This window comes from Glossina fuscipes, unplaced genomic scaffold (assembly GCF_014805625.2).
Source record: "Glossina fuscipes isolate IAEA_lab_2018 unplaced genomic scaffold, Yale_Gfus_2 113, whole genome shotgun sequence".
NCBI classification, from domain to species: domain Eukaryota; kingdom Metazoa; phylum Arthropoda; class Insecta; order Diptera; family Glossinidae; genus Glossina; species Glossina fuscipes.
In genome coordinates this window covers 2,987,132-3,013,038 of record NW_023998456.1, presented here as the reverse complement: position 1 = coordinate 3,013,038, position 25,907 = coordinate 2,987,132, and the positions used below count along the sequence as shown (strand labels likewise).

The 25,907-nt window shown below is 35.1% G+C and overlaps 2 protein-coding genes across 2 annotated transcripts in view; one reads left to right on the top strand and one right to left on the bottom strand.

The window, feature by feature from the left end:
* LOC119639840 overlaps nucleotides 1-25,907 on the bottom strand; it is a 174,539-nt gene that overhangs the window by 117,081 nt on the left and 31,551 nt on the right. The window lies entirely within an intron of this gene.
* LOC119639841 lies at nucleotides 18,874-21,948 on the top strand. Its single transcript, XM_038037507.1, has one exon. The coding sequence runs from the start codon at nucleotides 19,068-19,070 to the stop codon at nucleotides 21,279-21,281; it is 2,214 nt and encodes a 737-aa protein (XP_037893435.1). The 5' UTR covers nucleotides 18,874-19,067; the 3' UTR covers nucleotides 21,282-21,948.

Genomic DNA, 25,907 nt, shown 5'->3' with positions numbered 1-25,907 from the left:
TTAACCACTTGTTAACGTTTGTCTACAACCTTAATGCATGGCCAAAGAGCATTTCCTTCCATGTCTCTTTCATTTTGTCTTCGTATTCATGCACGAGCTTCTTCCCTCGTTCTGGTTGACTTTCATTACGAAATTACACTTGAGTGGAAAACCGGATTAGATATCAGAATTAGGTTTGCCTTCTAACGGTGGCTGGATATGTTGAGAAATAACCGACGGACCATCAACTGTCTATCTATGTTGGTGTCTCTTTCGGTTTTTTAAAAAGCACTAATTTACGCTCTACACAAAGGTCCATTTTTACATACATACATACATACATACATACATACATGCTTACCTTCACACACATATACATATATATATATATATATATACATATACGCATACACATATGTTATGTGATGGCTTAGAAATATGAATGTGACATATATGAAGGCAGTATGAGCTTATCTGTGTCGGCTTGTATGTGCACGCGTAGATGTTTGCTCGAATGTGTGTGTGTGTGTCTATGTGTGTGTGTCTGTGTTTATTGCGTTTAAAAGCATCTATGGTTATATATTTGTCAAAGCTTATGCTTGTCTCACTCTCTTTAATGTACCCAGTAAGCCAGCACTCGCATGGTTGTACGTATGTAATAAAATGCAAAATGCAATTACGAGTCTCCTCACTTAGTGTCTAACTCTATGTGATATAAAATGGCCAAATTTTTGGTTTAAGTAAGTAATGGTGTTTTATTTGAATAAACTAAGTGCACGAGTGTTAGTATGGCTGTGTAAATGTGTATAATTGTGTTTGCTAACTACTTTTTTCTCCTTTTTTTCATTTTTTTTTTTTTTTTTTTTTTTTCTTTAATATTTGTACATTAGCAAAGAGGATTATTTGATATTCACATACGACATCAGACTCAAAACTCAAATGGCATTAAACAGAAAAGACATAGAAACTTTGAGAGACTGATACGCAAAGAAAGGAGGGGAGAGACAGAGAGAGGGAGAGACTCTAGTGATGAATGAAAATCTAAAAACTGGTGGAAAACTCGAAGAAATAATTGTAAACGAATGCATCCCTTAAGCCATTAAATATTGAATTTTAAGTAACTTTAAAGCAATAAAAGCTAATTGAAAATTTGGAAATTACTTACTAATTCCGCAAATGGACTTTATAGGCATTAAAATGTAGACGTATTATGTACAAGTTGGTCCCTAAAGGCTTTTAGTAGCTGCACTAAAACGTAATCTTAAAGAGAACAATCATTAAATTACACACACACTCTTTCTAATGTGCGTCGTTTAGTTTAGTTGGATAATTATTGGTGCACTTCTTATACAACACAAATTTTTCTAGGAAAATAAATGAGACTTGCATTGAATTTTGCACTTTTTTGGACACAGTGGGAGGACAGTAGTGAGGATAAATTTGCATAGGTACGACTTAACTGATCATGGCATTGCATTAAAGGCCGATAAGCATTGCAATGCCTTACACATACTTGAGGCATTTTAGATATGCACTCTGGACGATTGCGAAGCCTTAGCGAGATAAAGGAAGCACTAATGCTTTCTCCTAAGAGGCCGAAAATATGGATAACATGTGAGAAAAAATTCCTAATCTTAGCAAAGGTAATATTACTCGAAAGTAGAAGGTCTTCCATTAAGAGTGAAACTTTTTAATGTTCTAATTTCCGGCTTCAAATATTTCTTTATGTGCTTTCAGATGCGAAGAACGTAAATGTTATGCGTAAGATGTTAGGTTGACTCGTTTTTTTTTTCACATCGCTCTTAGTTGCAGACCCTTTTTTTAGCTTTTATTCGTGAAGTAGTATTCACGCGACAAATAACAAACGACTGAAGCCAGAGAAGATCGAATTAAATAAAACAAAAAATGAAGACGTCTATGCTTCTTACAAAATTCCGAAATTAAATTGAGCCGCAGGCTCGACTCCTGGTGGTGCCCTTCCGTCCATTCTTTTAAATTTCAGCTTCATAAACGTACTTCTCCCGGAGCCCAAAGGCGTTGGTTTTCCAGAAAGCGGCTGAGAGAGCCATAACAGTAGCTTCATCCAATTGCTAGCTAGCTAGTATCGTCTATGTGTATGAAGAAGATGTATTGACATATCGCCAGTACCAAACTGCTGCAAAGGCCACATGGAGCTGATGACGATAGAATAAAAGCGTCTATTGAAGCAAAAGGCCGAATAACAACTCGTAAGATCGTTGAGGGATTAGACTTATCGAATTCGACAGTTCATGATGATACGAAACGTCACTAGAAGAAAGTCGTCTTTTATTTTGACCAAAAAAACAAGTATCTTTCCGAACAGTTCAATAATGCTACCAGCCCACAAAAACGCTCGATGAAGCGCATTGAAACAGAGTTAAAGAAGAGGAACACAAATATTACAATTGAGCATAAGAAGCTCTCTGGCAAAACGTTTTCACAGATAAGGGATACTACAGTTGCAGCTGCACTACCATTTTAATATACGTCATTGGAGCTGGAATGGCTTTGGCCGCTGGCACCAGATTTGCCTCCTGAAAGACCGAGATTGCTTATATCAAAAGCAGTTAAAACACATTGCACAGATTAGCTTAGCTAAATGGCTTCCTTCATCGTCCGGGTTCTTAGGTGTTTGCAAAAATCTTGATCAGCGACTACCACGGCAAAAATGTTAAAGATATGGGAAACGCCAGTATACATAACGCTTCAATTGGACAGTTTTGACCTTCGTCTACGCCGACGTTAATCATGGAGCGCTCAAAATTCTTCTTCTTCCAAATTCATTATATTTTTGTCTATTTGAAGAAATCTGCTGACGTAGCCCACCAAATACATTCGGACTGCCCCATCATATCCCAACTGTCGGCTTTGGTGTCGACGCTTATAAAACTAGCGACACGAATTGACTGAAAATTCCATTTTTTAGGCACTTGTTGCATGAGTTGCCAGGGATACGCTGTTGCAGGTCGAGAGGGAAGTGCTGCCATACCCAGCGTATTCACCAGACCTAGCGCCTCCTGATTACCACATGTCCCGATCGGTGCGGCATGGCTTGGCTGGCATGCGGGTCCGCAAAGTTGAAGAAGTGCGAAAATGGGTCAATGGGTGTATCGCTGCCAAACCAATATAAGTTCTTTCGCCGTAGTAGCGTCATGTTGCCGAAAATATTGTAAAATGTAGTAGATAATATTGGTCCAACTTTCCTTGTTCAGATGAAAAAGTGATCAAAATTTCTGCAAACACCTAACAGATCGCGATAAGCCAATCTGCTTTCTTAAAGGGCACTTTGCATATACAAACTAAAACTTCTTTGTAAAAAGGTACAAAAAAAGCGCGAAAAATATGAAATTACAGCACTTTTATTAACGCCTTCCATTTTGCCTTTTTATTTTGCAAGTATAAGTGGCTTGAGGGCTTGCTTTGAGTCGTACATGATAGTAACGTACATGACGTACATGTACGTACAGGCCTTTGGAATGCTTTGACATTATTTCATTGAATGATAAGAAAACTTTATCTAGAGATTTTGCAACTCTTTGAAAACCGATCGATTGTTTGCAATGAAGCAAATTGCGAGAGTTGTTCGTCGAAGACACAGAATATATAGTTCAGTAGATAACGTTTGCGACCATACTTTTTGTTTAAAATGTGTTTGTATCCAATCTATAAGACACAATTTTCAAAACATTGGAAAGACATATGGTACACTTGCATGCTCTTATCTTTGAACATCGACTAAGGCCACCCGTACCAAGCGACCTCCTTCCAAATAACATCCATTTTTAAAATTTGGTTATAGGACAAACTTCTCAATTTAACATTTCTCGACAAAACTCGGTATAATTATATATCATTTTGGCATATGAAATACTGCTATGAATTTTGAATGGGATGAATGCATTTCTTGACACGTCTCCCATATAAATGTTGTTATATAAACTGAAGCTGTATTTGGCAAAAAGATACAATTTAAAAAAAACGACCTTAAATTGTGGTAGGGGAAGTAGTGTTCGGCTTTGCAACTTGTTTTCCTTTACTTTTTGTAAAACTTTCACGACTGCACGATGCATGGCTTCCGTGAATGCAAATTTGTATGAAGGAATGCTTAAGCCCGCAGAAGCTTTCATGCACCCATTTTTCATGTAAACTTGGCCTCATCCGCGCATTTATATAAGGACGACCTCAAGCAAGTCATCATGGAAGTGCGTAATTATGCAATTTTGAAACGATTCAGTAGCACTACCTTGACCAAACTTTATCTTGATTAAGTTTAGTCAATGTAAGTACAATTACGAGCTCCTTAAGCCGCTCAGAGTTATTTCCAGAATCCTAAACGAAGTCCATCACTTATTCTCATTATCGCACTCTTTAAAATCTGTTAAGGCAACTTTGCTTAATACGCGCGATTTGGCTATGTCGTACTTGAACTAACATTGCATTCTTAAATTTATTTTTATTTTTTTATTTCGAAAATTATATTGTGTTGTTAACATATCGGTTGCCAAGCTTCACTTGCAACCTGGATCCATTCTTATTGCGGGTCTGCTTCTGCGCTAGCTGTGTACATGCTTTTCTTTTTTCCTCTTTTTATTTATTTATACATGAATTATTATTATTTTTAACTTTTCAACTTATTTTTAACTTACTTTGTTACTTTATTATTTTTCTTTTTTCATCTTCCTTTTTAATGTATACTAGTTTTTAAAACAATTAGCATAAGGTTTACTCCTAAGATGTACTGAATTCGACTCTAATTTTCTTTAGTTGAATTTCAGGTAAAATAAAATAAAATGAAATAAAAAAATTAAAAAAGCCACTGAACAGACACTTTGCGATGAAAGCATTTTTGCCCCTAAAGCGGTCGATCTTCGATCTTCTTCAAACCTTTTTGCCGAACTGATTTCGGTTGCTTTCAATTTTGGGAAAAGTAGACTTGACGTCATCAACTTATTGTAAAACGTCTCAAGATCGTCTGCATCACAAACAATTAAGAAGTAAACATGTCGAAAAGCAGTCAAGTTCGATGGATGGACGATTGAACTTCAAGTGATAGAATTATGAAATTAAATATACAAAGTTTATCAAAAATTGTTTATGTATGTCCAACGTACGCCATGTCAACCCGTTCTCAGCAATTATAATGAACTGTCATAGCGGCAAATTTTGAGCCGCTTTCACATCAATATGTTTATTCTCAGAAATATGAATTGTAGTGAATTCATCTTTACGAGCTAATTAGGAATAGAACGACCGTTCACAATATTCCAGTAGTTTTCTCTCAGCCCTTTTTAAATATAGCACAAGAACATGTCTCTCTTTCGGGACCAATAGAAAGTATATGCGATTTACATTTTCATCACGTACACCTATCAAAACTAGCCTTCAACAATTTTAATAGATTGATGACTTGTATACTCACTAGCGTAGGCTGGGGGTATATTCACTTTGTCAACTCGATTGCAACGCCCACAAGGTTTATGGGGCCCATAAGGTACTTATATTGTTGATCAGCGTGAAATTCTGAATCGGTCTGTCTGTCTGTTCGTGTAATGTCTGCGTTAAACATTCACCTCAAAACTAAAAATATCCACTTCAGCTTGGACATGCATACCAAAACTTGCTGCACGCAGCAAGGTGTAAATCGTACCACCATGCGCACACCATAATAGGACTCGCCCAGAGGTGAGGAGAGAACACTTCTGTTTTCAAAAGCAAAAGAAATGGCGTTTTCTCTCGTTACTCATACATTGCAACAATAGACATTTGCTTATCCCGTTTTTGACATAACACTGACTGGTTACAAAAGATTACAACTTGTTTACTTGTCCCCATGTGACGGGCATACTTGCTGGATGTTTTTGCTGTTGTCGGCTTATTAAAGGCAGACAATTCGTCTCCGAACATCCAACAATCATCCAAGGTAGCCTGACAACTTGCAAGGATGGAGTTATAATCGATAGCGGGAGCCCAGTTAGTCAGATAATATGAGAATGAATGAGTACTCAACAATTTATTACGAGATAAAAGAAGAGCATTATTAACCCCAATCGGACCACAATAGCTCTTTCAGTAATATTTTAATTTATGAAAATCACACCCACCTCTGAATCATTGTAAAAATATGTGGTATTAGGGATTAGAGTTAAGAAAGAACACACAACACTTTACTCAAAATTCATTTTAATTATTTAAATGAATTTAATATTCTCCTCAAAACAACTTAATAAAGCAAAGGATAATCAAATTAATCTTCAGAGGAAGCAAATTTAGTAAACAAATTAAAAATTGAACAAAAATTTAAAAATCGTAAACATTTTTACAAATTTAATAATGTATATTTATTTATTTATTTTTGTATGTAAGCGTATTTTTGAAAAGATTCCTTAACAGACATTTGCATTCAACATTTAAACATTTAAACATTTAAACATTTTCAATTCAATGCTATAAATAAACATTTTTAACAACTTTTGTTATCTAAACCTAACAATCTCGAGATACTTTCACATTCCACTTTTATCCTTGTGCTTAAATCATTTCAAAGTCAATAAATTGCTTTTCTCTTCATTTTGCTTTCCTGCAACTTTAAGGCTGTCAAATACCTTTCCTTAGTTCATCTACTTTTCAATATAGACTTTTTAGTCTTTTTTTTTGTTTTTTTTTTTTTGTGCAGCTCCATTCAAAACTATTGACAACTGTTTTCAAAGAAAATAAAAGCATTTTTTTCAACTTAAATCATTTTAATCCCTTAACACTTATACACAAAAAAGAAAGATTTGCAAAGTGTTCGTTATCCATCAGAATTTACAGTAAATTTTCTTAAATCTTTTTCGTTTGCGTTTTCATTTTCATTCTCATTCCTTTTCATATTCTTTCCCCTCTTTCTTTCTTATTGAGTTTCTTAATGATTTAATTTAAATAATAATTGATACGTAAAGTCTTAAGACGACTTAAAGAATCCTTTTCGAAGCAGCAAAAAAACTCATTACATCGCTTGACACGAAACCAACTAAAATATTATTAATTAATCCTCAGAAAGAAAAAAAACCCTACCACGAGTGCTAGCAAAGCTTTATTTCGCTATTCAAATTGTTTTTTCTTTTGTTTTTTTTTTTTTTTTGTTTTTTTTTTGTGATTTCTTTTACAAGCATTTATACTGAAAAGCTTATGCGGAGTATATAAAGAACATGAACGATTAATTTAACGCATCACTTAACATTATCTTTCCGAGGACATGTTACTTAATTGGTAAACCATACAAGGCAGCGTATAATGCCAAAAGTCTGCCATAACAACTCAGGACTGAAAATACCGAAACGTTCATACATGTATGTGTAAGGATTAGCTTAAAGTAGTATCAACAAAAAAAAAAAAAAAAAAAAAAAAAGAAATCATTTTTTACTCACCACGATCTGCATCGCAATAAAGGCTTATGCTCACTTACTCGTCCCGTTTGTAATATGCAGAAATATTACCTTTCTTGCTTAACTGATTTAATTATCCCCCTATTGTACGTTTACTTCAGTCTCCAGGTCAATCTTCTTTGCTAAGTATTTATCTATCTATCGGTCGCATTAATAAAATATGTGTAGAGTAAATGTAGAAAGGACTTGATTAGAGAGATAGTTTCTTGACTCCGCTGTCAAAGTTAATAGTTAGCTTGTCCATGATTTTTTGAGGCTTGAAAGAGTTATCAATTTTTAGAACCATTCACAGTAGTATGAGAATAAAATTTTCGTCTTTCCTCTTTAGTCTGCCTGCGTCTCTGCATCTTTTCCCTTTCGCTGACAACACTGAGCTTCAATGACAGACTTCTTTAAACTGGATGTTATATCTAAAGCTTTCAGGGACGGTTCAATCTTACTTGCAAAAACAAAAGCCTTTTATCAATGGAATGTACGCACCAAAGCTTTTTCTCCCTAATAAAGCGTAAAATTTTCCGAGAGTAGAGTTTTTCAGAGGTCTAGTCAGACATATTCAATGCTCGCAGAAACTATTTTGTTTAAAATTTAATGCGATTGCATGTACTATGGCGCAAAATATGATTTCGCTACAGTGTACGTGATTTCTGTTACGTCCCTTGGGAGACCGTCTTTGCTTGATTATAGAAAACCTCACAACTATTGTAATCCACATTTTGTTATTTTTATACTGGTGGGCGTCCGCTATTCACCGTCAAGCGATTACAACCTGCCTATTGATTTTCGCATTCTTCTTCATTCCATTCTCTTTCATTTTTATTTTCATTCCGCACATCACTTGCATTGACAACTTCTCATAAGGCTGTTCTCCCCCATGCATCGGTCAAAGAGTCACTCGCCAAAGAATTTGTGACCGGACTTGAAGTTATTTCAATGTTAATAAAAATTTAATGAACACATGCAACGAAAGGGAATAAAAAAGTAATTGCCATGAAGCATATCACGCGATGCGTATACGCGAGCAAGACCAACAAAAAAAAGAAATAATAATTAATTATAATATAAATAAAAATACAAAGAACTGGAACAATTTCTTTCAGTGTCTAGTATAAAAGCTTTTCGACATTATCATAAACACCGCATTACATAAATATTTAATAGAATAATTGAAGGAAATTATCCGTTTAAATAAACAAATTAACAACACGTTCTTGTGCCCTTTTTTTATTTCTTTTTCCATATAAATTATGAAAATTGCCATCAATTTGAAAGAAATGGAATTATACGGTACTAACAGCAGTACCAAGATATATATTTATTTAACCTCTTGGCTATCGACCGTCTCATATATGAGACGAATGGGTAATGCAATACCTCTCGATATAAACCGTATGTAGAGCGAAAGCTACACGAACGAGAAGATCCTATTGCCCCCAGGAAAGGTCTTTTGATCGCAGCAGTTGATCAATATGTAAGCCCGGACTGCTCGAGTACGGACCTTCGGGGAGTAATCGTGTTGGTTGTGGTTTTCACTGTTCCATGCCAAAGAGGAGCAGATCCAGGTGAGGATAGGCCTCAACAGAGACCAGAGTGGGTTTATGGAGCCATACACAATAAACAATCTGGACTCTGGTGTTGTTTAGACCCTAGTTTATAGGGATTGTCTAACTCGCTGGAGGGCGTGGGTTACGCTTAATAACTGCTGAGTGTGCCTTGGGCCACCGTGGGCTTAAGCCATCATGGCAGGTACCCACGTTAAACTCATGTCGCCATCTGGCCCCCGGAAAGGCATGGATACGATATCCATGGCTGAGAAAACGCCGAATTTTTTTTTTTGTGGATTCGGAAAAGATTCGTAAAAACTTTTATATATGTATTCAGCAGAATTTTATTTTTTTCTTTTTTCTGTAGCTCTTTATCTATTACTTATTATAGGCGTGTTTCTGGACAGCTTAAGCCCACTTTTATTTTTCATTAATTTGAAACGCTGTCAACTAGGAAAATATATGACATGTTCCAGCTCTTTACTACTCCTTTAGATAGAAAGGGGAGGACTTTCGGAAGCAAATCAACTCGCAATCTTATCTTTATATCCACGGTTAGTTCTCTTATGAATCACCTGATGTTGTTACGACAGAGATGGGAGAGAGAAGACAACGGCTAAAGGTTGCCCTTTTTGAGACTTTCGCAGCGAACGTGTTAAAAATGTGCTAAAAAAGTTTTATACGTACGAAACGAAATGTGTGTGAAAGTGTAAGGTTTTTAAGCAATTTACACAATAATTGGAAATTAACCTAAAAAACGAAACGTTTCTTATATGATACCGTAACATAAGCATGTAGGTCGGCAACGAATTAATAATGAAATGCCGGAGTACGTCACGAGGTTTTTATGAGAAAAAATTTCGATTTAAGCGAGATGGAGGCTCTATATAAGTAGCTAATGAAAGCTTATTAGACGCTTTGTTATTTATTATCTTATTAAAATGACGTATGTATGTAAAGGTAAGTAAACGCTTCAAAAAAATATCTCAACTCTGTTCCTCCCAAAGATTTTGTAGCATTCAATGTCGAGATGCTTTCATGCCCAGGTTGTTTGATAGAAGAATTCTTTTCATTGATTTTTTCCTATATTGTCAACAAAACCATTAAATGTTTATTTGTTTGAAACTTGAGCTGAATGGTGCCAAAAATTTTACATTACTTTTCTGTTAATTAAAAAATTTGCCCAAGTGCGCACTGGCCCCAAACAAATGTTTAAAACTTGAAAGTAAAAATAAAATTTATTTACTCTAAGGCTTATATATATATATATATCTATATATAAGGCCAGTGCTTCTATCCACAGGAGCACTAAAAAGTGTAAGATAATTAAATCAACTTCTTTTCCGGCTGATTTAAACTGAAGGCTTGTATTTCATTTTTAAAAAAGTGCAACCGATTGCCAGTGTGCAACTTCAGAAAAGAAAGAAATCGTTCAAGAGTTTTACTTAACTACGAAATAATTTTGAACAAGTTTCACTCTTTGGAAAATTTGTAAGCAAATTCGAGAACTTTAACCAATTCAAGTTAGCTTTCGCTCTCATAACCACGAATGTGAATTTTTTGTTTCTTTTTACTTTCTTCTCGGTGAAACATTCAAGGTACTACAGTATGAAGCATCACTAACGGCAACTAACCACATGCACATGAAAGCAAAAGGATTAAAATGAAAATATCTTGCTGAGGGAGCGAAAAACAAAAAGCGAAAATTCTGCAAAAAAAAAACTATCACAAGCATCAAAGGTAACATTTTAACCTTTCCGGTTGCAGCAAATAAATCGGGCTATTTATTTGGCAGCGTTGCACAAATACGCACACATACACACACACACACAACACACACACACACAATCGCGATCGTATAGAAAAACACATACGATCCTGAATGCTACAGTTTAGCCTACTTTCGGTTGTGTTGCGGCATTAACCCGTAAATGAAATGCACTTCAGATCCCGCTTGCAATCACCGTTACGTCACTGTTTGTGTAAGTAGGCAAGTTTTTCTCTCGCTGTTTTCATCACCGCAACTTTGTCCCAACATCTTTCATGCCCTCTATTTACCTTATCGCTATCTCTCTCGCTCTCTCTCTCTCTCTATCTCCATTTATCTATCTCTCTCTTCTCTCTCGCTTGCTCCATATAATATAGTATAGAATAAACTCAAGCCTACAATCGATACGAGTGAGATTTTGTGAGGTCGTATGGTTTTTTTTTTTTTTTTTTTTTTTGCATTATTTGGTTATTTTCATGCTATTTACTTGTTTATCGTTAAATATTAATCGAAATGGCCTCTTTGTGTACTATGTTGTAGTTGGGTTGTTTTTTGTTTTCTTTTTTTTTTTTTGTTCTTTTTTTGTTTTTTTTTTAATATTGACGTTGAAACTTTGTATATAAACGAGCATAAATAAGCATAAATGAATTTAAGTAAATTCTCTTTTGTTGTTATTCAGTTTTGATATGATTGAACTTTAAAATATGCAAGTTTGTGCGCTTGTTTCATTGTGTGTGTTTACGTGCCTGTTATGTTGGCGTTTTTGAGGTTTTTGCATTTAAATTAATAATATAAACAATGCATTTTTCTGCTTGGCTGAGTTTTTGTTGGTGGTTTTTTACCAAAGGGATTTCCATATCGCACTTACTTTCAACCAGTAACAGGAAATATATTAATTTCATTATTGCATTTGTGATAGCGTGAATTGGAGACATTTCTTTAGGCCGGTCAACCTTTCTCTTTGCATTCCTCTAAGGTCGAAGAAATCGCTCCAGAAATTTACAACCGTAAGCCGTCTTCATTGACAATGAAAGTTGCTTAAATTCACTTTCGTATTCGGCCATAGCAACTAAAAGATTGAACCACTAGACTGTCTAATAAATATTGAGCCAAAAGCAGCTACAACTTCTCGAATTCATCTCCGTTATTTGTAAAAGTTTACTCACAAGACTAAAGAAAAGTACAGTCTCCTGTCTACCAATCTAGCTTTGCTTCAAACATGAAACTTGATTCAGAAGGGTGAAGGTTCTCGTATACGTAGTTGGACAACATCACTTTGGAAATGGATACAATTGGCCTAAAAACACCAAGCTAAAAAAGCTATGATACAAAGCAACACACCACTGCCATTGAGCCTATCAGGCGTTGATTCGTCATTTCGTTTATACGCTTTGGTTGATTTAAAAATGATCGAGCAGCTCAGCCCGATATTGAGAAAGATTCCTTTGAGCTTTTATCAAAAACCCCAAGCTTTATGAGCACAGGCTATAGGTAGCCAATAATCCAAATTTTATCTAAAGCTAAAACGATCTTCCGCTTCTCACTTCACCGTGTCGAGTAAGTTTTTGCGTACTTGGCGATGTCAGGGAAACTACATTAAACAAACAATTTACCTAAAATTATCTTGTGCCGTCTTTTCGCTGGGATTGAGCAAAAGGCATTTAAGGGTTGAATGAGATTCTGTTCTAATCTCATTCTCCTTCTATCTTTCTGTGAAAGAAAACGTCGACGAAATCCAGTAAGGCGTGTTAAAAAAGTTCTCCTTTTAGTTTAAAAGGAACAATTTGGAATGGTACGGAAAGGATTTACTTTTGGACCATAGGCTTTCCAATCCACCTGCATGGCAGATCAAATACAATCTTCGTTCCTTCCTCCTTCCAAGCGAAGCATACGAACTTGTCATATGTTAGTAATCGCCTCGTTCCCGGATATAGCTTCATATAATATTCAAAGTACCGCATTCTGGAAGATGACACGAATCGATTGATCGCATAAAGAAACTTAAGAGCCAAAGTTTATTTTTGGATAAGTGTGACCGGTTAGGTGAATAATTCCTTAAAACATGTTTTTTTTTTTTTAATTTTAACCATACTCATCAAAATTATTTTCTTCGAGACTGTTACAATCAGCTTAAGGCATCTCTAATATTTCGAAACCTTGCTCATCAGAAGGTTTGTCAAAATTCTAGCAGCACTCTTTTGTTCCTACAATTGTTTTTGAGCCAAATCATCCTTTGTTCAGATTGTTTCCTCTAGACCTACCATTTAAGATTTGCAGGCGGATAACACTCGTTAGGGACGGACTTTTTCTTTTTTTCATGTAAAGTGACCCAAGTAATAATTCGTGGACATTCGGAAAGAAGTGAAGACAGGGAAAGAGATAGGGAAGCTGCAGCCTAGTGGATGGATGCTTTATCGGTGTTATACCTTTACCGACCGACCGAAGATTCAACGGATTGGAATTTAAAACCGAAAACACTGACTTGGTAGTCGCGATTCTCATACTCGGCTACTCGTGCAGTTCTGGAGCATATTGGTGGACGGAGCAGTAATTCGAATTTCAATGCATGCATTTTGCCCTCTGTAGCCTTCAACTTGTCACACACTATATATAATCTACTATCAGCGCTGGGTACCTATTTGCTTGCAACTGCTTTATCATGTCTACATTTGCATGAAAAAGAGTAAATACAATGCCTTTGATATCTTTAAGATGTCAGTTTTCTCTTACAACTATTCACTACAGACTATTGTAACTCGTAAACAAGCGATTGCAGTAACATGGAATTGTCTCAACCGTCGTCTGACACTTTCACCATTAGCACTTTGAACATGTAACATGATTTTTTTGCAAGGGAGGACGTTTGCGTGTCAGTCCCGGGAATTATTGACCGACATCATAGCAACTGGAATAAACGCTATTTAGAAGGACTTCATAAAGATCTTGTTGATAACATAAAAAATTTTTTATTGTTAAAAATTTCTATCTTTTCTCTACCGAATATATAAACATCTCAAAATGGAACAGATTTTTCATTCATTATAAATGACCGCGAGTTTTTTAAACGTGATCTTTTAGAGAGCTTTGATCAATGTCTTTGACGAACCTGATCTTGATATCTAACACTTTACACTTTCCATTTTTTTTTTTTGTTTTTGCCAAAGCATAAATGGGTGAACAATTCCCAAAATTCTATTTTTATCTGTTGTAGAATCCATTTAAAAACAACGAGAAGCTATCGGGCTTTAATAACATTAGCGAATGTAAAAATTGCAACAACACGCTTAGAACAAGCAGAGGGATTTGGTTAACGAGAAGATATCCAAATTTCTTAATTATCTGTCGTACATAGATCTAACATTTATCGAATTTATCTACGTGAACCAATAAACTCACTTACTTCACATGATCCTTTTAAGGGAAAAAATACCACTTCCGCAAGTTTCTAAGCGAAAAGAGTCTACAATTCGGTATAGGACGAAAATATATTGTTCTCATTCGACTTTTTTTTTTCAGTAAGTAGAAAATTTCACAAACGCAGTTAAAAAGCAAAGGTAGACGAAAAAATTCCCATTTATTTTATAAGCAAAAAAAAAAAAACGACAAAAATCAACTCACATAGTACACTCAGCATATTTTAACTTTTTGAATATCATCATTCACATCATCATTACCCGGCGTCAGCAATGCAACTATTAAGCAATTGCAAGCAAGTAGTTGAAAAAACAAAAAAAATAAAGAAAAATGGTCAGTGCAACGTCACTATGTAAAAAAAAAAGAAGTTTAACTATTACATGAACTGTGTGGTTGGCTGGTTGGCCGCAAAAATTAAGTTAATGTTTGCTTATGAATAAGCAAATAACCTTCACAATATGCCTACAAACTCGGCCAAACCGCAACAGCAGAGCTCCATGTAAATAGTTTACAACAACAACAACAACAACAACAACTGCAAAAACGAGTAAAGTAATAAAAATATAACTTAAATATATTTTCATTAGTTGGTCAGAAATTAACAGAAAATAATAAAAACTCATCTCTTTCTCCCTCTTTATCTCCCCTTTTCTCTTTCCCTTCACCCACCAGCATTTTCAAAATATTTGCGGATTTTGTTGCTCACATCTTCTCTGCAACTACTTCGCATTGTGTTGCGTAGCTGTTGTACTATGTGACTAAATTGTTCAAAATTCATTCCTACGCCTTACATTGTGTGTGAGTGTAAATGTAATTAGTTGAGAGAGTGTAGATGTAATTAGTTGCGGTTAACATTAATATTAATTTGTTACTGAATAGTTATCCTGTTGAATTGCGGTATATGGCCAACGTTGACATGTGTTTGTGTGCGTATCTATCTATCTATCTATAAACATGCTAAAACATGATGTAATAAAAAATGTTTAGCAACATTCTTTATATATTTAATTAAACAGAGAAATGTTTTAGCAAATTATTATTACATAAGCTAAGCGAATAAATTACACAGAGTTTTTAAAATACTTCCGTTCATTACTCTTAAAAAAAATTTCAAAACATATTAATAAAAATTCTTTTACTTTAAACTTCAATTACGATTATTAATAAAATTGAATGAAAACCGTTTCTGGCGTTGTTTATTTTAGGCCTATCCCCGAAATCTGAAAGGCTTAATGGCTTAAGTTAATTTAGCCATGTCTGTCTGTCCGTCCACTCAGCTATCTATTCTTTTGTCAGTGATGGTAAGTGCTGCCAAAAATGAACGCCGTACATTAAAATTGATAATACGCCTGTTCGTTAAGAAGAAAGCAAATAAGGACATTGTGGTAGAGTAAAGCCGACCTTTAAACACCCTACAAAATTTCACTCTCCCCCTTTTTGGTAGTAATAAATCAAAAATTACACATTATTTCCCGGCAGTGGCAAATTTTTCCTGAAAGCCGGCATATTGCAGCACGCACACAACACCACATGACGTGAACCATATTTAATAAACTTAATTTACTTCCCAAAAATTTTATTTTTTTCCGTTTCTGTCACAAAAAAAACTCTAAATTGGACTGTCTGTCCATACAACGGCTCACCTCGCACGATAAGCTCTATGTTTTTTGGGGGCTATTTGGTCCAAATTCCCTATCGTTAATTTTTTCCTAAATTGCTACCATAGACCAATTTTCATCATAAAATAGTTTGAAAGACCTTTTTATTCCTGAGAAATCTTATGTGAAGCGGAGTCGAAGCAATAGACCCCTGTGGGTCAAAATTGGTCCACTTCATTTTTACACCAAATTATAATACTTAAAGCATTTTGATCATGAAACATTAATAAGTAGGCCTTTTTGCCATATAAAGGCTTGTATTTCTTGAGAATCCTTATGCGCAGTGCTATTCAAAAACTACCATGAAATATTGAAAAGGAGACTTTCCTATTTATAAAGATTCAGCTTCCATAAGTACGATTGTATGACAAGGGGATTTCACTAAAATACCTCAATAGTGGTTATCTGCAGGTTGAACACACAAATACATGGACAAATATCAGACGGACAGACAAGCTTACTTTAAAAGGTCTATCGCAAGACCGTCTGGATGTTACATAAATTCGCACAAACTTAGTACGCCTTCTACCAGAGGTGATTTAGGGTACAAAATGCAAAACATTTCCCCGAAGCTAACCAACCAAAAGTATAAAGGAACACGAATTTTCTGTAGATATTGTGGGTTTTAATTGTTGTTGCATTTGCATTTATTACTGTCGCTGAAGTCATCCAGAAGGGCCTTCATTACGTCTAAGATCTTTTAAGCACGTTAAACATGACGCATAAGCTTACAGCCTCAAATTTTCAGTTTCGTAGTCGATATGGAGAACTGGACATGTTTCACTTAGGACTTTTCAGTATCTATATTTCCAGAGTATATCCGATGCTTCAAGTAAAAAAACGCTCTATATTTCGGTCTGATCATATATTCTGCGAACTAAAGAATAAAGTGAGCAAACGTATCATTGTTCAATAAGGTATATTATGAGTTATGGCGCTTCTTAAAACCCGTCAAGTTGAAGCAGATACAAGGTGTGTTCAAAAAAAGGCGGCTTTTTATTTTCTTTCAAAAATATTTATTTACTCACCAATATCGATTTTGTCCCTTCAAAGTAATACCCAGTATTTATAATAAACTAAATCAGGCGATGTTCCTTACGCATGTACTACGTTTACGGTCGTAAAGAAAAAAGAAAAAGATAAGCAGTGACCGCAGCTTAGTAAGTAAATGCCCAGTTAGTAAGTGTTATGCCTTTATCGAATAAGCACTTGCTTTAGCTACGAACAATTATGACCCTTGGACATGCACGTGGTAGCTGCGATTCTTATCTAAATAGCACGGCTTTTATGAACAAAGAACTGTTCGTGACAACGGTTACCCAAGTTTCGCATTAAGATTTTTGAAAATAGTTACATAATATAATATAATATATAATAATATTCTTCTTCTAATTAAGTATTATGGTTTGGATTCAGAGATAACACTGTAAACGTATTCCTGAACGTTAACGAAACTTTTGTGAAGACTTTTTAGGGGGAAAATTCCCAATACAAACAAACGCTCGGAAAGTTTAAAGGAAAAAAAAAAACAATTATGGAAATTTTATATAAAATGATTTTTGATGATTTTTAAGAAAAGAATAATTTTTGGCGAAAAGATTATCTCAAACGTTTGAAGAGCAAAGCTTTCTTTAGTGCAACACTTGCTTTTCCCACTTTTCTGTATGAAAAATGTACACTTTCACACTTACTTAAGTATGCAAAAGAATAATGGAAAAAGGAGATACTTACGATTTATCTTTCCCCCTCCTCCCTTGAAGGTTTGAAGACGAGTAGAGAGGCAAAGTGTCGATGCCTTTACGTACGATGAATAACACTTGATGCTCAAATATTCCTACTCATAAAAAGGGGAGGAAATTTATGTATCCACAATAACGATTTTCGCATAAGAACACACTACATGGTTAAGTGTGCCGTCAGATATGCGTTAGGTGTGCGTCCAGGGAACAACATCTTCATTGTAATATACATACCTGATATTTGATATACAAATTTAAAAATTTCCTCTTTATTCAAGAAAACCAATGGTTTTTATATCTACGGCGAAAGTTTGCTCCTCATATGGGTAAATATTGTCCTAGACTTAATCTTGCTAACAGCGTGTAATATATTTATGAGATCAAGACTTTGAAGAAACTTAAACTCATGTTTGTTTATAAATTATAATCAATAATTTTGTGAAGTCAGGCCGTATCCACTATTCGTGTAACGCGATGACGGTGACGGTCAAGAAGAAGAAGAAATGTAGAAAGGGAAAGATATAGAGAGATGGCTGCAGCCTAGCAGATCTGTGTGTCCAATTGGTAAGTGTTATAACTTGTTAATCGCGATCCTTACCTATTGGTATTGCTCCTGCGGACGAGTGTCCATTTAGTCATTGATACTTTTCGTAGGACATAATTATCGATTTTTTATATGATTTTTAGCGGCCATCAAACTGGGTGACGGGATTTATAAAAATCCTAAACCTTGAAGGGGAGCACAATAGATCTTCTAGGCCGCAGTAGATCTATGCACATTATAATAGAAACAAAAGTTCACTTCAGAAATTCTCACAACAGTTCAAAACATCGTCAAATGCTGTTCAATGCTTAATTTACTTCCTTTAATTTGTTGGCATGAAAGAAAGAAAATAAATTAAATATTTTCCAGATATTTTTAGTGAAATATTTACTCTTTGGGATTTTTTTTTCATTATCCTTTGCCAGCCGTAACTGTCCAGGTAGCAGAAATTGTTTTATTCCCTACGAACGTCTCAAGGTAAGTTAGTTTTCCTTATTTTAGTTTAAGTATTTTGCATTTTGGAAATCACAATGATTTGAGTTACCTGAATTATGTTCAATGCAAACAGCAATGAAACATAAATGCAAACATAAAGTTATTGTATTGTAATAGTGAGCACGCATACCTGCAGTCTCAATCGATTTTGTTGCTGCTTGTAAAGTTTGATTAGTTGTTAAGCAAACGACTCTCAGAACATTTTGGGCAAACGTGTATTAGTCCTATCCATCCACCCTTAACAAATTTTACGGCTTCTGTTGCAGTGAAACTAAAATTTAGATTTAGAATTTAACGAGACGTTTACCTCTAACCGTCTTGCGCTGTATGCGTAGTTTTGTTCGTCATCATTTCAATTCAATTGAAACGCTTGAATACTCTGCACCTTTGGGCTGAAACGAATTCGTTTTTTGTTTTGTTTTTTACACGGAGTGTTTCAATACTTTATTTAAATAAAATCATCTTAACAAAATTGCATTAAAACATGTATAACGAGGATTTAAATCGCGTTAAAGCCATACTGAAGCGTTTAATAATCTCGTATCCGTATAAAACGACTATTAAGAGGTTGAACAATCGCTATCGTGATGTGGAAGGTGATGACATACCATTTTATAACTTTGGCTATAATGATCTTGAAGCATTTCTACGCTCAATGCCAGATACTTTCACGCTCTTCGATGACGGCCACACATTTTTAGTAAGAGTTGTGACCGGCAGAATGTCACCAAACAACACGGATGAAACGGTACAAAAACAAGAGAGCAAAGAAAACAGTTCCAGCTGCACTTCCAACATTCCAAACTCGAAGGCGGAAAACGAAATAGAAAGGAATGTCTTGTCAAATGGTTTGAATAATTTGAAAATAGACAGAGAAGAAGCCCAACCTGTGCAGAGAGAGGATAAAAATGATTCCAAACAATCATCGAGAACTTCCTTAGATAGGAAAAAAATAGTCAATAATAATGATCAATTGGACGACATGAGGACAACTTTAAAATCCCTTCGACTAAGAAATTGTGCCGAACACAATTCGTCTTTAACACCGGAAGAGAAACTCGGATTAATTCATAAAATATTAAGACAACGACGACAGCGACGTAGAAATGCCATAGAAAAGAACGCAAATTCGAAAGGAGATGAAAAATTGATAAGAAACGTGCGATCGAACGATTTAAATAAATGCGAAGAAGAGAAAGGTAAACAAAAGCCAAAGCAACCACATGAGAACAGTTTGCTAAGTGTTTACAACAACAGAAATCAATCGAAAAATCCACTTGAAAAAATCAACATAAACGATCAGCCGAACGATTTAGAAAATAGCTTAGTATCCTTAGCGAGTCTTGTAATATCATGCGACCACAAATCTATTATCAATCAATATTTATTACGAGAAGGAAAGCGAAACCGAAATCCGAACTGCGTTAGGAAAAACGCATGCTCGGCAGTAAAAGAGGAAACACAAATGACAGACGCATCAAATGGGTCAGGCAAAGAGAAGCAAGAGGTAGCGTATTTTTTATTAGGTCGCCGAGTAAGCAAATCGCATATAGCAGGACCTTTCACTTTCGCCACCAGCACTTCACTTCAGAACTTCGCTAATCAGGAAACTGTTTATTATAATAGAAATAAGCCAAACAGTGGCCTTAACCTTAAACAGGACGATATTAGAAACCAATCAAAGGGCAATAAAACTTCACTGGATGGTTTTAAATTTTGGCGTTCGGAATTAAGCAAGACGGTGGCAAGATTTGCTCCCCGCCCAATGAAAATCAGCACGAATATCCCGGCAAGTGCAGTATATGGCGGATTTCCATTCAGCAACACGTACAAGCCCAGTCGCACTATTCGAGATGCGCGTTTAAAAATAAAAATAAATGAAATTCACAGTCCGCATAAATTTTGGTTCCATTTTTGTGCACCTAACCTATATTTGAACATGTTAAGCAAAATGTCAACTTGGTATAGAGACTGCAATGAGAATGAATGGCAGATACCTTTGGATATTTTGGCGCCCGAACGAGTGTGCGTCGCGTTTCACGAAGATGACTGGTACAGGGCAAAAATTGTATCATGGCCAACTAATGTCAAGAAGGTCAAGGTATTCTGCGTCGATTACGGCAACGTGTATGAGATTGATGTCAATCGCATTAAGTTTTTACATGAGCGTTTCGCTGACATACCCACCCTAGCTATGCGCGGTAGTTTGACGTGCGTTAGACCACTTCATTTACATTGGTGTCATGCCGCCACAAAATCCTTTCGAGACATGACTTTAGCTTCAATTGTCGAGGCCGAGGTTGTTGATATTGATTGCACGCAGGCAATTTATTATCTCGGTATTAACAACAAGGTTGTAAATATCGGTACATATTTAGTAGACCAACATCTCGCTAGATATAATAGGTCTTGCGATTTGCGTCGGGCCTATCAAGAATTTCCAACATTTTCAATGCTCGAATCCGGTGAATATCCCAGTTTTACTGAATTGACTCAGCTATTAGCCAAAGGATTCGATTACGAAACTATTTATGATCCTCTCATTCAAAGATTAACAACAGTGTCACAAGATCCAAAGACCGGCTCCACGGGCGTTTGCAATTTTCCTTTCAACTTAATAACTACAAATCCGTTTTATGCCGACATCATTAAACAATTGCAGAGCAAAACGGCTTCACATCGACAATTTTCGTGGTAGAAGGAAAAGATTTTACTATTTGGAAAAAATATCCAATAAACTATTTTAAATTAAAAATGCCAATGTATGTGCATATACATAATAATATCTAAAACGTTAAAGTTTCCAAATCAAAACTAAAGATGTTGTTATTGTATTATCTAATTAATGCGTCATTAAATTAGTTCGTTGTTACTTCCGCATTAATAAAACATGACAGCATCGTTAACAAAAGAGAGTCGTTTCATTTTGTGATCCAATTATAAAAATTTTTACCCCGAATATCTCAAATTTGTCAAATGAAAAATGTGGCCGGCCCGGAGGGCTTGCAAAATTTGGAATTTTATACCCATCGCCGAAGCGTGAGCGGTATATTCATTTAGTGAAAACGAAACCTGACGAAAGCTTCAGAGATCACAAATCGAATTATGATCACCATCGAATTATGAATCGACATAACTGTGCTCGTCTGTCCGTTTGCTTAATATGTGTTGTAAACATTCTTCTGGCGCAGAAGCTAGACTCAAGTCCCCATCAACTATATAAATGAACTTCAAATTTGAAATGCACTTAAGCATGTTCGTTTATCCGTCTGTCAGTCCGTGCATTTGCCCATCTATCAAACGGTACATACTTGAAGACTGCAGCTCCATTTTTGCGGCCAGGAGAATGTTTACAACAGACATTATATAGACCAACAGACGGCCAAACAGACAGATGGATATGCTTATATATACATATATTAGTGGGATATCTGAAGTTTTCCTCTGAGCGTCACAAACGTTTTGACAACATGAATATATTTCTCATCCTTCAACGATGGGTATGAAAAGGAAAGTTGGTTTCAAATATTTTCCCTTGACAGGTTAAACTCATCAGCACTGGTCAGTGAGAGCGTGCAAAAACTGCGGAAAAGCGATAGTTTTTTCTTTTCTGTGCAGTTATGCAGTACGTATGTACTTGTGTGTTGGAAGAAATTATTGCAACGTACGTAAAACATTCTTTATTGAATCAAGAAATCAGTTTGTAGCGTTTACTCACAAACATTCAAACACATTCATTATACTTATATTTTAAATGCAGTTTTTGAAATCAGTTGAAAACCATTTCGATCAATAAATGTTTGCTATTTTTCGAACAAAACCATTATGTCATCATTGCAGATCTTTTGGGTTTTCTGGGCGGAAAACTGAATCAAGGCCTCTTTTAAAATCAATTCGGTGAAAATCGAGAGAAATGATAGGCAAATAAAGCAAATTGCAGACGATAGGAGGAATGCATCGAAACTTCATTTCAAGTTATGAAAAATGTATGTGTATGCTCTAGCTCTAGCTGTCGTGATAGAAGACGGCTTATCCTGCATTAGCAATGTTGAGCACTTTATCCCAACTAGAATCAAATATCTGACCAGATTGGAACCGTTCAGTATGCACGATTCCTTTCCGATCCTTTCCCCATTTGTGTAGATTCAATCATCTTGGACCACTATCTCTCTTTTATGCGCTGTCGTTGCAAACAATCACTTCTTTTCATTGTCAATCTGCTGAAAAATGGCGCGATTTTTTTTTATAACATGGCAACAATTCGGTGATAGAAATTCTATTCATGTCGTTTGTTTGCTGTTTTTTCATTTGGCATTCACAGCTCGGAGTTGTTTTTGAATCCAACTTAATGCAAATTGTTCAGAGCTGTTTGATGGCCAATGTTTAGTTCTGCAGCAATACGTTATGATGCGGTCTACAAATATTCTTGGGCTTTTTGTACACTGTCATCAACTTTATCAGCAATTGGCCGATCAGAGCGGGCCACCTTGTTAATATCGAAATTTTCCTGCAAGTTTGCCTCATTTGCAAAACTCAACTACTTTCCAAACTAACATTGTTTCAACATCTTTTTCATAATTATTTAAAACGCCTCACTTTTCATATATGCTATGGCACGGCATGGTAGGGTTGAAGGTATCGCGACCTTTTTTATTGGTAATATTTTACAAATAACTTCACAAATTAAAAATCATAACCAATTCCTTAATATTTTCAATCTTAAAACTCTCAGAAACATTCCATGAATATAACTTATTTGTTGGAAATTGTCTCTTCTCTCTTCTTCTCTTCTTCTTTTGATTTTCGAATTTAACCTCACGCGAAAGCGATAAGAAAAAATTCAAGGTTAAATCTAGAAATCGTTTTAAAACCTGCGGTGAAGTTTCAACAGGTAGACAAATGAAACTAAGCCGATGGCCCCTTTACAGCTCATAGAGAGTTTGCAACATCTCGAAGAAATTCCGTTTGAATTGCGAGCATATAACAACTCTTTTGTATAAGAAGCGGGTAAAAGCGAGCTTTATAGGCCCTATCATTCTCTTGTGTCATACTTAATGTCTTTATATTGCTCACGACCACGAGGCTCCAACTATTTAGTTTTATTTCTACATTCTTCCCTATATTAATGAAGCCTGTAGTCTCTATATAGATGACAATTCCATGTTTCTTTAGTCCGGCAATAATTTCATAGATCGTGTTTGAAAAGCTCAAAAAGAAACTCGCAAATTTTTATAGCTTATAAACGGTAGTACGTGTTAGAGTGAAATCTTTCTCTAATGATTTCTGCATCTAATTTAAATCGAATAAAATTCTAATTAAATAAAACAATTAAAGTTGTCTAACAGTTAAGGGATCAAACTGTTTCGATTGACCTTTAATAAGCCAACACCTTGTATAAGTAAATGGCGACAATAAGCCTCGCGCTTCTTCTCATTTTTTCATACGCATAATTTAAAACTATTTTTTTTTTTTGCCATTTTTTTGTAATTAGACTCGTTTTAATTCCTACAGTGATTTGTAATTTAAGTCCAAAAAAAAAAAGGAAAAGAGGCAAAAGCTATGAAAGATATGAAAAAGCATATATGAATAGTAATGGAGTAGAGTAATGAAACTGACACATGCCCGAGGTAATGTTATATAAACATTCATAGCAAATGGAACAGAAAAGCCATACGTTTCGTTTTAAAAGCAGCAAAAACGTAACAAATCCTTTTATTTATTTTTTTTATTATTATTATTTCATTTTTTTTTTTTTTTTTTTTTTTTTTTAAATAATTTTTAGACAAAGAAATATGTTAGACGAGGCAGAAGGCAGAGATTGGCGAACAAAAAGAAATCCGTAAATGTGTGTTGTTTTTGTTATAACCATCATAAAATCGAGTATAATAACAACTTCCGCTAGAGTGGAGGCATAACATACACATGCACATATATGTTCGCATGTGCTATACAACTCAATGTTTTTTTTTTCCCCCCATTTTTTTGCACATTACTTAGAGCAAAGAAAAAATCCATAGAGTAAAACAAAACCATTATGTGTGTATGTGAAATAAAAGCAAAGGGGGGGAAAGAATCGTAGAAAAGTCGCTTTTGGCATTCATTTTACACATAGGTGTGTGAGTGCGAGTGTCAGAGTGTGTTAGAGGATGTGCAGGGGTGTGTGAGAAGGTTCTCGTTCCCGCCATCTTTCTTGCATCTTACTAGCCATGCCTTAAAAAAATCATGGCTTTTATATCATTTTTGTATAAAATATTAGTCGTTGCGTAAGTAATGATGGCGTACATACATGCCTGCTACCGAAATACAAATAAAGGCAGTTTTAGAGTCAAGTTCTATAATATTTACTAGTAGCATGCAGCTGTTATTTGTCTAAGTTGCGGTCTTGCTGTTAGCTTTATATGCTGTTAAATGCACAGATATCCATATATAAATGTCCGTCCAAAACGACGTGCAAACTACATTACATTGCAATATTACTCTTTCTCTTTCACTCCGTACGTGCATATAAATATTGGCGTTTTTTTCACTCACTTTTATTTTATATTCGAAAAATAAACAAAACATAAAAAAATAAAAATAAAAATGCACCATACTCTGTTATTCTTCTTTATGTACTTATACAATATATGTATATATAAATATATATATATATATATATATATATATATAAATATATTGTTGTGTATGTTACTTTATAAGTTCAGCTTTTCTCAACGAAGAGCGAGCGCCATCGTCAGCATAGAAACTAAACAACAGCAGCAACGGCCCTATATACATATATTGTGTATGCCGGCGTATAAGTCTAAGCTCAGTTGTGTTGGTGTTGGCATGCAACAAGAAACGTGCATGACTTAACTATTTTACAATTTATGACCACTTGGGATTTTTTGAGATTTTTCCATTCCTTTTTTTGGTGTTTTTTCTTCTCTTAACTGTGTTGATATGTGTTTAGCATAACACAGACTATAAGTGTTTTTTGTTTTAGTTTTTTCGCTCATTTCTTTCTGTATTCTGCGCTCTTTTATGGCTAGGATTTGTTTTTGGGTTTTGGATTTTATTTTTTATTATTGCATCGTTTCTCTCCCTTCAGGTGTCCGCGTTTCATTCATACATTTTGCTCGTAATGCGAAGCAGCGAAACTAAAAGAATTCTGTGCTTGAGAGGGGTTTCCCTTTTAAAAAGTTATAAATTTCTATAACCTTTAAATTTATGGTAATTTTATACACACACCGACACAACGTATTGTGAACGTGTGTACAATATATTTCGAGAGCTTGACAACGACCAGTGACTTTATAGAAAAGGGTTTGCAATAACATAAATT